Source organism: Elaeis guineensis, chromosome 9 (genome assembly GCF_000442705.2).
Source record: "Elaeis guineensis isolate ETL-2024a chromosome 9, EG11, whole genome shotgun sequence".
Taxonomy (NCBI): Eukaryota; Viridiplantae; Streptophyta; class Magnoliopsida; order Arecales; family Arecaceae; genus Elaeis; species Elaeis guineensis.
This window is the reverse complement of record NC_026001.2, coordinates 23,472,278-23,487,636: the sequence shown is the minus strand read 5'-3', so window position 1 is coordinate 23,487,636 and position 15,359 is coordinate 23,472,278. Positions and strand designations below refer to the sequence as shown.

The following is a 15,359-nucleotide window of genomic DNA, read 5'->3' as shown; positions in this document are numbered from 1 at the left end:
AATAACTTTATTGTCGATGAAAAAACTATTTTCACCATAAATACTTAAATTATTTATTATGAAAATATTTTCATCTTGAATATCTAAAAATTTAAAATTAAAATAAATGATGAATTATTTAGGATGAAAATTTTTATCATAAATAATTCATATTTATGATGGAATATTTTTTCCATTACTAATATATAATTATTTATGATAAAAAATTATTTTTATCATAAATATTTTATTATTTATGATGAATTTAATTTTTCATCATAAATATAATTATCGGTGATAAAAATATTTGTGTCATAAATAATTTCATCGTAAAAACTTTCTTTTCTTGTAGTGTTATTAGCGATAAAAATTTATGTTAGAAATTATCATATTTACGATGAAAAATTTATAGGGTTTCAGAGTGGGCATGCACAGTGAAAACATAATGGATTTCAAAAATTTTAATAAAAAAATTTTAAATATTAAACCCTTAAATCAGTATCTCCTTGATGATTAACAATCATATATAACATAAATTCAAGATTAAATTTAAGTTATAGAAGAATACCTGCAGCGCTTAATCCAAATTTCGGCAGAACCTCCTCCAGGCGTCCAAGTGTTCGTCCTCCAACGGTGATCCACACAGGGCTATGATCAGGACACCAACTCTTTGAGATGATTTCTCTTCCAAAATTCTTACTCTGAGAATTTTTTTGAACACCAGGACCTCAAGACGCTCTTCCTCTTCTCCTAGCCTTCCTATCCCTACCTTTCTTCTCTCCTTGTCTTCCATAATTCTCTTCCTAAACTCTTGTCCTAAAATTGGACTTGTCCTTTCTATTTTTGGACTTGTCCTAACAAAAGAAGGAAGAGACTAATTGGACAATAGGGAGAAGATGTTAGAAAGAAAGGAGGAATTGAAAATCTGAATAAATCCAATCCCCTGGCGCACCCCCCTTTAAATACTTAGCGATGGGTTGCCTTCGGGAATTTTTCGCGCCCCTTCCACGCGCCATCTCGCATCCATCAGAAAATCTCACACCTCCTGATAAATTCTCATGCCTATCTGGAAGTTTTTGACACATGGCAATCATCAGAAAAAAATCCAAGAGACGCTTCCTGCGGAAGGACTCTTCGGAATATTTTTCTCGATGATTATCTCCGATGAGTCACGCAGCTTCGCATGGCATAATTTTTTTCACCACCCATCAACATAATTTTGTCCATCCAATGGCCAAAAATTAAGGTGCTAACATAAGAATGTCGTGGAAAAAAATTCAGATTAAAAAGTGGCGTGACAAATGGGTTAGAGTCCTTCACAAGTTGGACTCTTGGTCAGGCGCATGGATCAGGCTGACAGGATTTCCAACTTCAACGAATTTCCACGATTAAACCAGAAGGAATTTTGACTTTAAAAAAATTCTTGACGATCAAAATAAAGTTAGGAATCATCCAAAAATTTATTTCATCATGGAACATAGGATAAGCTCAAGGATGAGGCATCCCATCTCATGGGATGCAAAAACTGTTTCTGCACACAAAAACTGCACCCACGCACAAGAAAAATTCTTGACTCATGGAGAATTGGTTTCCTGGCTCCAAATTTTTGGTACATGCAGCAAAGGTCTGAACCAACTCAAATCCAAAATTGATTTGAATTAATTTGGCTTTAATTAGCCCAATCTGGAATCAATTTTAAACCCGATTCGAAACAAGGAGCTAGTTTTTTGCAACATGTGCTAGCATGTCAATTTTACAAACATGATCTAATCCAATTAGACCCATGATCAATACTCTTTGTGTGTGACCCATTGGGTTCCACATCTAGCCAGCAATAGGTCTGAGTTCAAGTCGATTTGATTTGATTAGAATCTAATCTAACCGATCTAGATCCAATCGAGCTAACCCGATTTCAGCAATTAGAACTCTTTCTAATTGATAATTGAATTAAACTCTTTAATTCGATCAAATCCATAAGACAAGATTGACGTCTAGCAATGTATCATATCTACCTGGAAGATATGAAATTTTTGATAGAAATACCAAAAATACCCTTCAGTGGAAAGTTATCGTGCAATTTGATCCTACGATCTCTCTGCACCCCGAATATGACTCTGGATATGGAATGATGTCAAATTCAATATCATACTCATATTTCTCTCAATCTTATATGATGATTTAATTAATAAAATATTAGAAACTCTTTCTAATTTTTATTCTATTTTGATCAAAGGCTTTCTGAATCATCAATCGATCAGAACAAGTAGGATGCGATTTCCTCTTACCAGGAGTGATCGATTCCATGTTGACCTACTCACAACCTCCATACACATTCTACCATATCTAGAACACCCCGTACATGACTAAGTCATGAATGAGTATGAACCAAAAAATATGGATTCATGTATACAAGGTTCTATGGTAGTCTCAGGTCAAAGGATTACATGCACAACTCCCACTATAAGAAAACATCTCTTGACAGGTAAGTAAATTCCATAAGATGTTTCTTAAGTCGGATCAATTCAGTGAACTCATTCTCTAATGAGCACCCACTTCCTTGTATTAGTGTCTCACACAAGTGGCATATGAGATCTGCCACCCTCTCCATCGAGCATACATAGAAAGTGCTAATCTATCCGGAACATTGATCTCCTACTCAATGCTCCTATGACTAGGAATATTCTAAATCAAAATTTTTAGGATTTTAGGTCTCATAGGTATGATCTCATCATAACCCTAAACCCATTTTCCTGATTTATGGAGTTCATCATAATCATTACTAAAGTAAGATGCAACATATGATGAAAATGCCTTTTATTATTTAAAGAGTCAATACATAAGTCTGAAAGATTACAAGGAAAACCCATCAAAATACAAATTTCGATTGGCTTGTAGGGCATATTCCTTTCAAAATTTACATCGCTAATATTTTTTTAAATTTAATTTTTATAAAAATTTTTAATTAAATTAATAGTGATGAATAATATTCATCATAAATAATTATATTCTTATTAGTGACATAATATTTCATTGCAAATTATCTTTTTTTACAACTAAAATTTTTCATCATAAATAGTTTTCAAAAAAATAATTTTTTAATGATGAAATTTTTCATCGGTAATATCGATTATTGACAATGAAAATTTTTTCATCATTAAAAATTATCAACGACGGCACTATATATGACCTTTATTTCTCTAGTCTCTAGCCTTCGTCCTACACTACAACATCCTCTTTGCTTCCAATAGCAATGGCAGAGTTTCATAAAGAATTTCAACGGCTGCCTTCCCCATAGTGGAATCATCCATCATAATTTGAATCTGAATAGGCACATCCATCTAAACCCTCTCCAGGAGCCAAAATAAAGACCAAGGTATGCCATCCTAATCCCAGCACAGTACTGGTGCCACACTATTATTGTGTTGATACAGAGCTAGTTCATAATATCAAGTATCTGTATGTCCCAGAAATCATGTATCGATATTGAATCGATATGACATGGCACACTGCATACCATCCAGTTCAGTACTGTATGGTAAAACTTGATAGAGATCATTAAGATGTTAAAATCTTTATTCCAAGGAGAATAAACTCAAATCCTTGTCCAAAATTTGGATATTGTTCCCTTGAAGGCATACAAATATAGACCGGAAAACATGAACAAATGCATTTTAAATAGTAATTCAAGAACCAAGAAGTTAAATTGTGAAAAAAGACGGAATATATTGTTAAAGAAAGAGATCAATGAAGTGCATACCTCATTTGATACTATTAAGCCTGATAAGTTACTCATTTATGAAAAATATCTCAAGTTCCAAAAAGTTACAGCATCCCCTTTCCTGCAAGGAATTTTTTGCTGCAACTTGCAAGGAAAATTATATCAAAATTACAGTTTTTTTGAAAAATTAGCTTTTCATTGGTTTCCTTTCTATGAAAACCCCGAGTACTTTTTTCACTGGTCCCTTTCCTGTCCCTTCAAAATCTGCCCCAAAAATTGAAGCTGTAATTTATTGAATCAATTTACAAATAAACAATCTAAAAGGATTGTAGATAATCACATCAATGCAAAGCTTGCAATAATTTTTCATTTCTCTCCACGAAACTCAACATACATAGTTCATATTTACATCTTCAATTATGTCTACGATACTACTACTCATAAAGGTCATAAATAAACTTCCAAACAAAAGAAATCACCAGCCTATGTAGAGCTGGGTGGTGTTCCCTGCAGCTTCTAATCAAGCAACTAAGGAGGAGGAAGGCTGTTTTTGTCATGCTGATCAATGTCAGGGCTTTCATCAGGTGCATGAGCAATTTGTTGGAGGAACTCATCAACGGGTACTGATTCAAGAAACTCATATATCTCATCCAAAGTCGGAGACTGCAGCAAGCTGTCATGCGACACACCTGAACAAGACTCCACCTCTTGGTCTAATGCATCAGTGAGCTGCGGGAGGGGGTCAGGTGCATAAGCAGTTTGTTGGAGGAACTCGTCCATGGTTGGTGATTCAATTATGTCATCAGGAGTCGGATGCTGCAGCGAGCTATCAGGCAACATGCAAGGACAAGACTCCACCTCTCGGTCCAATGCATCATGGAGCTGAGGGAGGGTATCGCTAGGTAGCTGAGAAATCAGGCAATCCTGGCATGGGAGCATTAAAGGTTGATTCTCTATTTCTGGCATCTCCAAATTTTTGCTTTCCATTGCAGGCACAGACAATTGTTTGCGAGCGCATGGCGTCAGGTGAATCTTGCAAATGACCCAATCATCCAGCTGCCACAGAGGATAAGAGGCACAAAATTATTATAATAATAAAAGATATATCATCAACAACTGTGAACAAGAGATGTATGATATTCATGGCAGCATAATAAATACCCTGTTTTGGTCCATCGACATAGCTGCATCACCACCTCTTCTAAGATTCTGGATGGAGTACTCTTCCATCAGCCAGATGCTTTTCTCCTCCTTGCCCGAGGGGGTCCGTTCCATGTAGCTGAAGTTTTGCCTGGAGCCAATGACCTGGCCCTCCTCATTGAGCACTGGCTTCACAGCTTGGGTAGATTTCCACCGACCTTGGCCTGCAGCTCGACATGCCCTCTTGCTCTGTTTTGCATCTGGATGCTTCCGAGTGGTCCAGGTGAAGAAGAACCACTCCAAGTTTCTATTTGCCATGGCAAATTGAGCTAAAGAAAGGAATCCAAGAAGAGGATGCTGAGTCAGCAACCTTAATCACAGCCAATATAGAACAGAATAAGAAAAAGAAGGGATCATGGGTGTTGATCTTTACACACACACACTTACTTGCAAGGTTGCTGGGGTGGTTTCCATAGACATCAGCTTCTTTGATTATGTCGCATGGAAGCGGCTGATGGAGGAGCTTCTCCTTGAGGAAGAAATCCAAGAGCTCCTCATCAGTTGGCTGGAAAATAAATCCAGGTGGGACCATCATGCATTCGGGCTGGTATCAGATAAGAGGGAGTCAGCAAAGAAGACAGAGCAAAGTCTTAAAAAAATTGTTACAGCACAGTTTGTATTGCCATGTAGATCGTGAATGCAAATCCAGATAAGTGGGACGAGGTATTAATTATGTTTGTGGTATGTTTGCTGGTGTCAGATAAGAGGATTCTTATGATATGTTCCTTTTGCTGTATCACTATAGGATTTCTTAAAATTTCAGATGCATGAACTGTCCATATATCACTTATATTTTGCTGCCTTTTGAGAGCATCTTGCACAGTCTGATCAATAAGTTTGAGAATTCACTGTCTGTTAGTTATGTTTGTGGATTTTTCATGTGTGTTGGCTGGTATCAGACAAGTGGGAGTCAGCAAAGGAGACAAAGCCTTAAAGCAGAAGAAGACCAAGAAGAAGAAGAGAGGGAGAAGAGTAAGGCACCTCTATCCTTCTTCTTTTTGCTGCGGGCTCCAATGTAGCACCAACAACTGGTTTTATTTCAGCGCAACCCTTGCGAGCTTTTGGAGTCAAGTAAATCTTGCAGATAACCCAGTCATCCAGCTGCAATAAAAACAAGAGATGCAAAATTAGAACATCAATTCCTAGAATCAAGAAAAGATAAAATTGCAATAACATTGACGGTTATTTAGGGTGATATGCACCTTATTGCTGTCGCTCATCACATCAGCACTCCCTCTCCTTCTAAGATTCTGTATGGAGAACTCCTCCATCAGCCACACCGTCTTCTCCTCTCCACCCTTCGAGTTCTGTTCCATGTAACAGAAACTCTGCTTTGACCCGATGGCGTTATTCTCGGAATCCAGGACCGTCCTGACACCTCTGGTGGCCTTCCATCTTCCCAGGCCGGCGCGCCGAGATGCGCGGCTGGTTTCGCTTGCACCAGGATGCTTCCGAGTGGTAGAAGTGAAGAAGAACCACTCAAATTCCCTGTTTGCCATGATATTCTGCCCTGAAACATCCCAAGAAAATCCAAAGAAAAGGTTAATTAAAACCCCAAATCAAGAACGAAGACGATGGAGCAGCACAAGATTACAACCCCCAAGAAAAACCAAAGAAAAGGTTGGAGACCCTAAATTAAGGAAGAAGATGATGGAGAAGCTCAAGATAGTTACAAGCTAAGTCCTTGGGATGGTTTCCATAGACGTCAGCCTCCACAATAACATCGCAGGGAAGAGGGCGTTGGAAAAGCTTTTCCTTGAGGTAGGTGACGAGGAGATCCTCATCACTCGGTCTGAACGAGTAGCCCGGCGGCACCATTGTCGTCCCAGCGACCTTTCTTGGACTCCCAGCCTCTCAGACGAAGATCGGAAGATTGAGGACCAAAAGATCGCACGAGAGAGATAGAAAGCGGGAGAGCGAGTTCGAGAGGGAAAAGGAAAAGGTAAGGGGGAGCTCCGGGCTGGGAATATTTATATGTTGAGGTCTATTTAACGGTCATATTTTTTTTCGAAACACCGCCGGATTGGCTGCGGGAGAAATACGGGAGACAGCTCATCTTTAGTGGGCCGTTACGTTCGCTGGACATCTACAGTTGGCTGGCCTGGGCCTAACTCAAAGTATCCCGTAACGTTCCATACTTGGGTTAATGTTGGCCTTGGGAAACCAAATATTGCGTTGGGTCGGGTCTACCCTATTTCTATAAGAATCCTATTGAGGCCGAAGCTTAACCTGAGACTACATCAATTGCCATTCTGATGCAACCAATGGCAATGCGTTACACCCTTAACCCAATGCAACTTGAACTCCATTAGAATTGTTATGACAAAGTTACGTGATCTCTTTAGTAAATTTACCAAAACGGATGCAAATCCAGGCAACTGGGACAAGGTTTAGCAATGTTTGTGGATTTTTTCTTGTCTGGATTTGTAGGGACATGAATGCCGATTTGTAATTATGGGACATTCTTTTTTTTTTTTTGGCAGGCATGTTGTGTTTGCAAATCCTGATAATTGAGACAAGTTTCAGTAATTATGGTTTAAAGGTTTTCTTGCTTGGATTTGTAGTCATGAAAGCAGAGCAATCTGTTTGTATTGGTTCCGCAATCACTTGGGATTAAAGTGCAATCTAAACATATTAATTCTTGTTTCTTTCTTTTCTCTATAATTAGGGTAGGTGGGACTTGCTTCTTGATATTCAGAACATTGGAGGATTTTGAGTTGTCTGTGGTTCAGCTTTCTACATCTTATCAGTGGCTCAACGAATGAAGTTTCTCTTTTGAAACTATCTCTAATGATTTATTTTGCATAGCCTTGTAGATGAACCATCTTCAGCTGTTACATTCACAAGAAAATTCATTGAATTCTATAGCAAACACTAGCAGTCATTGATAAGATGGTGTGACTAGGGACTTCAATCTAATTCAGATATTGATGGATCGATACAAAACCAGCATGCATACTTATTTGCAGCTTTAATTTGTCTAATGAATTGCAGTTCCTCCCGAATAGCTGCAATGCATCGAGCATCATCAGGCCCGCTAACTCTAAACTTGGGACAGTTCCAACATGCTATGGTAGCAAGTGCTTGGTCTAGCCAAGAAATCTAGTCCTCCAGATCTCCAACCAGCCGATAGCATTAGTCTGCTGTTGCATATGTTCCAATAAGAGTGTGAATGAATGAAGAGGTTTGGAGTGTTGTGAGATCTGTGCAATGGATGATACTTAGCTACAACATATACTAAGGGTCTTTGAAATTTGTGTAGGTGGATAAATGGGGTTCAAAGTGCTTCGAGATCCATACGATAAGTGATTGTTAACCATGGATCATATACTCAGGATGTTTTGAGATCTATGCATGAGGATGAATGAAGGGATTTGGTGTGCTTTGAGGTTTGCATAGTGGTGAAGGGAAGCATGGTGGTTTTATGTATGTATTTTTTAAATTTTGCAGCGATACATATATAGATTAAATAATTTAATCTACAATGCATGCATAGATCAAATCTAAAACTACCATACAGGAATCTGATATGAACTAATATACATGTATGTAAATTTGAAATCTAAAATTCAGAAAGTATAGATCATATCTATATGTAGTTAGATAATATCTAAATTATATTTAGATCATATCTAAATATGAATTGAGTTCAAAACTCCATACCTGAGTGCGGATAGCAAATCACTGCGTTCAAAATCTATGGTAGTTGGTTCTTCATGATGCTCGGTAGTCGCATACGTGTCTGACCTCTACAAGTATCCACATGAAGCCCATGTGTTGTTCAATCTCTCTGAGAGTGCTAGCTCACGAAGACACCATGTTTTGGTTGATCTAAGAGGAACATGAAGAAGATGAAGAACAAGGAGATCCTCTCCTTTTCTTTTTGGATCCACGCAATAGATCTCTGTGATAGAGATCAAGAGAAGAACTCTTTCTTCTCAATTCTCCTACGCACAAGAGAGAACCTTTCTCTCTTCCTTTTACATCTTTAAGAAGAACTTTTCTTTCCTAATTTTTCATGATGAGAATCAGATCTAATCTGATTTCTCATGCTAAAAATTACATGAATTTCTAAGCTCTAGAAGAATCCAAAAGAGAGACCCAAGAGAAGAACCGTTCTTCTCTTTTTTTCTCCCTTTTTTTTCTTGATCTAGAACTCTAAGAAGCCCCAAACACCCAACCAGATTTATATGATATTTTTTCTTCAAATCCTTATATTAAAAATTAGATCCAATCTAATTTTAATCTTAGAAAAAAATAAAAAAAAAAAAGAGAGAAGAACTCCTTCTCCAAGGCTGCGCATAGAAAAGAAGACCCTTCTTCTTCCTTCTCTTTCTCTCGTTGGGAAGAACTTTTCTTCTCTAATTTTCTACTATAGAACCAGCAAGAGAAGCCCTCTTTGATGTCTAAAAACCAGCAATAAAAGCCTCACAAAATTTCTTCAAAAGAAGTTGAGAAGAAAGCCTAGATGCATGGGAGACAGGGCGTCCAACTCTTGAACGCCCCTCCTTTATTTTTGGTGACCAAAAGAGGAGGAAATGCCCACTTTTCTCACGGAAGAGAGAGGACGACATGGGAACTTTCTTTGGGCATGAGATCTTACGGTAAAAGGGAGTGGAGGTGTGGAGGATCACTTAAATAGATGGGGGTTTAGTAGGTTTAGTCCTATTGCAAATAGAGCTCATGAATCTTGATCAAACTCTAACTAATTCTTGGATCCAATCCTAATTAATTTAAAAATTAATTATAATAAACTAACTAATTAGGTCCTAGTCCAATTATAAAATCAATTAGGCCCCAATCCAATTAGAGAATTAGTTAGATTAAAACTCCATTGATTCAGAGATTGATCCTTGATGGATATCAGAGAAGTTTTTAATCAATAGGGCTTGATCCAATCAAGCCTATTATCCAATAAGATTTGATCCAATCAAAGTCTATATCAAACTAAATTGAATCTTATTCAACTCAAAATTTGATTTACATCCCTAAGATCAATTGAAACAAGCCCTGTCATTCAATAAGGCTGCATCTAATCAATCCAAAGCAAACCTAACTGAATCCAATTCAATTAGATTTAATCTAATCTCCATTGCTCAATCAAATTGAGCCAATAACAACCAAATTATTAATTAATTATTTCTCTAATTTACCAACCATTAGTAAATAATTTATTGCAACCTTTGCAAATGATTAATCATCAATCATATTGATAATTAAATCCTTCAATGATTCATAATCGTTGATCAGCCATTTGATCAAACGGTACTTCTATGTATGTGACCCCATAGGTTCGAACCTAAGTCGGTAGCATAAGAATAATTTTTGTACTATTTGATATTACCATCTAGCAATGGTTTCCGACGTTCGGATAGGCCGAATGTATGCCCAGCAACACTCTAGAACTTATGTGGATATAGTTACCGTATAATTTATCCTTTTGACTCTCGATGCTCAAGGACGACTAAGGGTTAAACTGTCAACCCAGGATGAGTAGTCCACATTGTGTCTCAACCTCAAAAATTCTATGACTCCTCACTAGGACTACTTTGGTCAAAGTTTTACTAAATTGAAATACAGTGATGCATCATCTCCAATTTTACTTGGAGTGGTCAATCCCATATTGACTCGTACTCAGACTTCACAAGTACTTGACTGTACCTAAAAATATTCCATCACCGAATTAAAAATTCGGATAGTCTGACACCAAAGCACAGTGAGTTGCTTGCAAGTCATCGAGGCAGTCTCAGGTCAGGGGGACACATATATCCATATCCCATCAAAGCAATCCTTGACAGCAGAGTACTCTGAAAGTGATCACACTCAGTGAAATGTACTCCTACAAATCATTCATATGTCATACCCATGTTGTCACATGCCTTGGTTAAGAGGACAACCAACTAATATAGCACACAACAACCTACACTCGATACAATTATCGTCCTTGTAATAATTGTATCATTTGGTCGCAAGCAGGATTTAAGAACCACATGATAAATCCTCCTTTATCATTTTGAAAGTAGCTCTAAGAACTTCATCATAACATATGAATTCTATTTAAGAAGATGTATTCCTTATGATGAATCTTACCAGATAACATTTATCATTTTATAATTCATATACATGTATGGAGCACAATCATCTACAATCTAGATGATCAACTTTAAGATATAATTTTCAATAACTCCACTTGGACTAAAGCCAATAAGATTGGTATCAAATACCCATCTTTTATTTATGATCATCGAACTTTTTAGATCCGATTGCTTTAGTCAATGGATCAGTCAAGTTTTTCTTTCGATCGATCTTTCTAAGGTTGATCTTATTTTGATCTTATCGAACAAGATGATTGTAATACAGAAAGTATTTGGTTCTCTGATAGAATATTAGTTCATCAGTTTGAGCTATGGCTCCAGTACTGTTGTCAATACAGAAGGACTGGACCATCAATGGAGGGTGCCTCTCCTAGCTCGCAAAAAAATTTTCATAACCAAACAACTTCTTTATCAGTATTAAATACCACAAAGAACTCCGTATCGCAAATAAAACTGACTACTGAATACTGCATGGAACCTTTCCAGCATGTCGCTTCTCTTTTTATGATAAAAACATAATCTGACACACCTTTGTCATTTTGGTCTGACTAGAAACTAAAATCAATATTCCACAGATTTTAAATCAAATTCTCCATAAATGAGCCGTTGGTCTTTAGTATTTCATAAATATTTAATGATGGTTCTCATAACCTTTCAAATCTTTATGGAGAATAGAGATGACAACCAAGCTTTTATTCTCTGTAATGTAAGGATGTCATTTTTGATTAAAAGAAATTCATCCAAACAACATAAAGAATACTTTTACAGAACTATTAGCCCATCTGTACATACAGGATTCTGCTTCCTTCTCAATGAAGCCATACATTCAAAATGTATATTTCAACTCCAAGAAGTTTAATTCAATCTGAATGGACTTGAGGATTGCCACAAGAAAAATTTTTTTGTCATAGTCAACACTATAACTTGGATGAAATTCTTTGGCAATCGAATAGAATTAATAGGTCTCCATCTTTCTATCTGTGTCTCTTATCCATCTAAAATCCACTCACACTCTATGGGTCTTACCTTTTTAGGTGATTCAATAAATGTCCATATATCATCGATCTTCATGGACTTCATTTCAGATTTAATGACTCCAAGCCACTTCTTAAGTTAGATCCCTATACAGCATCCGTATGGGAGATCAAATCTCCATCCTGAACCTAGAAATCAAAGTATCTGCTCGACTGACACGATACTCTACTATATCTACACAGAGATGCCTTTACATCGAACTTCGGATTTGATCTAATCAACTCCGATTCTATTGGTTTGTGTCAGAGTTGGTTCTTCTACCTATCAAGCTTCACTAAGCTTGCTCTTAACGGCATCAATTTCTTCACCAAAAATTTTATTTTCAAAAAGAATACCTTAAGATTCATAAACATCTCATATCCACCAAGAAGGTAAAAGAAATATTTTTAAAATAATATTTATCAGATCAAGATTCAAGCTAGTCGGTTTGTGAATATTTCACATAAGTTTAACACCCCAAACCCTAAGGTAAGAGAGTTCATATGAAATTTTGATGATCGATTTGCTTGGAACGTTCTTGAGCACATATCAAGTGGTCTCTAAACATAACCTCAGGCAGATTAGCAAACCCACAATGGACTGAACCATGTCTAACAAAGTTTAATTCCTCCTTTCAAACACCCTTTTATACAGTGGTATCTCAGGAGAGATCTATTAAGAGAGAATCCAATTCTCTTCAAGACATGTCAAAAATTTATTATAAAGGTATTCACTTCATCGGTCAAACCGATTAGTTCTAATACTCTTTGTTGTTTATTTTTCTACGTCATTACGGAATCATTTGAACATTTCAACCAATTCGAACTTGTGCTTCATAAGCAAGATGCACCCATGCCAAGATAGATCGTCAAAGATTTTAATGAAGTAGTAAGCCCTCTTCTGGCACTTATGTTCATGAGTGCAAATACATCAATATGTACCAAACTCAAAACATTCTGGCTCATACACCCTTTTCAATAAAAGGTGACTAAGTCAACTATACCAAAAGTAGGCTTTAGTGACATTATCTAATCTAGGGTGCTAGTTAGATGTGTACTTTATACTAAAAGGCTATGGTACTGAGTTTATATTATTTTCAATTATCCACTTATTATTGTAGTATCATTCATAACGATATCACAATAATTATTCTTATTGACACCATCAATAAAATTGGACAATAGTGACAATCACTTAAAATAACATCTTTAGGATTGAAAACAAGCTTGATGATTTCTAATATTAAGACTGAAACAGACTTCCATCTCTTACATTCAGAAGTCTCTTACCATTTACCAACCTTCTACTATTCTAAAGTATTTTACAACTATTTGCAAACATGACTTGTACTGTTAGTATCCTATACCCAAATAGTAGTTTTACCAATAAAAAAACTTCAAGGAGTTATCATATAACTATCTTAACCAGCAACTATTTGTTGATTTCTCTTTTAAGCTTGTTTATGTTGGTTTGAGACTTCTTGATCAATTCACTCAAAAATTATATTCAACTTTCGATACTGACTATCGAAGTTAGGTCCGATAATATTGTCACTATCTAACGGTGAATAGAGCGACAATATTCTAACTATTTTTGAAAAGAGAATAATTGATCTATTAGTATATGAATTATTTTAAGTCTAAAGATTTGAATTTTAGTCTAAAGATTCTCTCACTATTTTATACAAACTGGTAGCCTCTACCTCCAATCTGAAAAATTACTTTAATTTTCTCAGTGGGTACCAGAATCCACACAGACTGCATTCAGATCCGAGTATGGTTCGGTCAATCCTAGTACATTCATGGATAGATTCATAATCAATTATTTCTCCAAACAATTTCTAGCAATTAGATTTTGCCCCAGATATCTCTTTAGCAGGCGTGTGACTCTCCACTGAAAATCCTGATTAGGTCCAACTATTAACATAACAACATCAAGTGCATCCAACAAACGAATGTCCAGATTCGAGTGTGGCTCAGTCAATTTGAGCATTGATCTGAAGGTACCATAAGATGATCATATGATAGATGATAATTCCAACACGTAATAGACACTAGACGTGTGGCGCTTCCAATGCCTATTTGAAATATTAGACTCATTATCATACACTTTAATGGAAGGCTATGATCTAGTTATCCCCATAACTAGTTCATTTTATGGATCTAATAATTTAAAAGATTTAATTAATTTATTTAATAAGACATCAGTCGATCTATAAATTATAAATTCTTCCACTGACTTCATCAAATCGTGTAAAGAATTAGTGACTAGCAAGTCCAATCGGTACGTCATAAATCCTCCCACTGACTTTATCAAGTCATAAGAAGGATTAGAGACAAGTCAATTCAATGCACCTAAATCAGTCATACTAATTAACCTTAACAACATGGGTCAACTTGAGTCACTTAGTGATCTAATCAGTCCAATGACTCGGGTTCAACCTTTGAGCCTCAATCAAAGTCTATTTGGTTTAATCAAAGATATGGATTCGATGAACTACAACTATTGTAATTGATTTAAAGTATCCTTGACCTAATCTAAATCAACTATTGGTTAGATTTGATCAACTACCCTTTTAGTCTATTAGGTCTTTGATTCTAACTTTAGGTCTAACCCAATTAAAAGGACCTAATTTGAGCTAACCCATATCTCATATTTTATGCAATGTCATTAGATCTTTAATCATAATTTTAGATTTAAAATATATTTTTAATTCTTAATTAAGTATAGCATTAACATAGATTAAGGTTATTAATTGAAATCATTTCAATTTTATAAAATAATTTTACATCAATTTTATGCAAAATTTTTTGTTCTGAAAACTAGAACGGCTCACCCCTGAACTGAGTTGGCTAACTTCAGTAGGTTGACTAAGTTTGATACTTAATCGACTAATTGATCATGAACAGTAACTACTACTGTTCGGCCTGAGATGCTGGATCGGATCAATCAACACTGAACCAATTAAATCAAAAAACTGGATCGATACAGTTCAAAACTAGTTGGCTCAGACAGCGTGCCAACAAATATCACATAGTTTCAGATCTAAAAATTCTCACATAAACTGAAATAAAATTAATCATAACAAATTTTAGATCATATCTAAACACTTTATGATTTTAAATTTTATTTTTAATGATTAAAATAATTTTAATCATACAGATTAGATATTTTACTTTTCATACAACTCAAGCTTTGTATCACATACAAAAATTTTTAGAGTTTCAACATCTAGGATTTTACAGAAAAGTAAGTTCTTCCTTTTGCTTTTTTCTTCATGGGATTAAATCACATGGCACCCCTACACATCATAAGAGCACCCTATCGAATAGGAAGAGAGGGCTTTTAAACCC

General features: G+C 36.0%; 1 protein-coding gene across 1 annotated transcript; it reads right to left on the bottom strand.

Moving 5' to 3' along the window:
* Positions 1 to 5,144: 5,144 nt before the first annotated feature.
* On the bottom strand, positions 5,145 to 6,396 carry LOC140851729 (NAC domain-containing protein 102-like). Its single transcript, XM_073243812.1, has 3 exons — positions 6,100 to 6,396; positions 5,879 to 5,998; positions 5,145 to 5,441 (listed from the first exon to the last, which is right to left on the bottom strand). Exons 1-3 carry the CDS (start codon positions 6,394 to 6,396, stop codon positions 5,145 to 5,147), a joined length of 714 nt encoding a protein of 237 aa, XP_073099913.1.
* Positions 6,397 to 15,359: the final 8,963 nt, after the last annotated feature.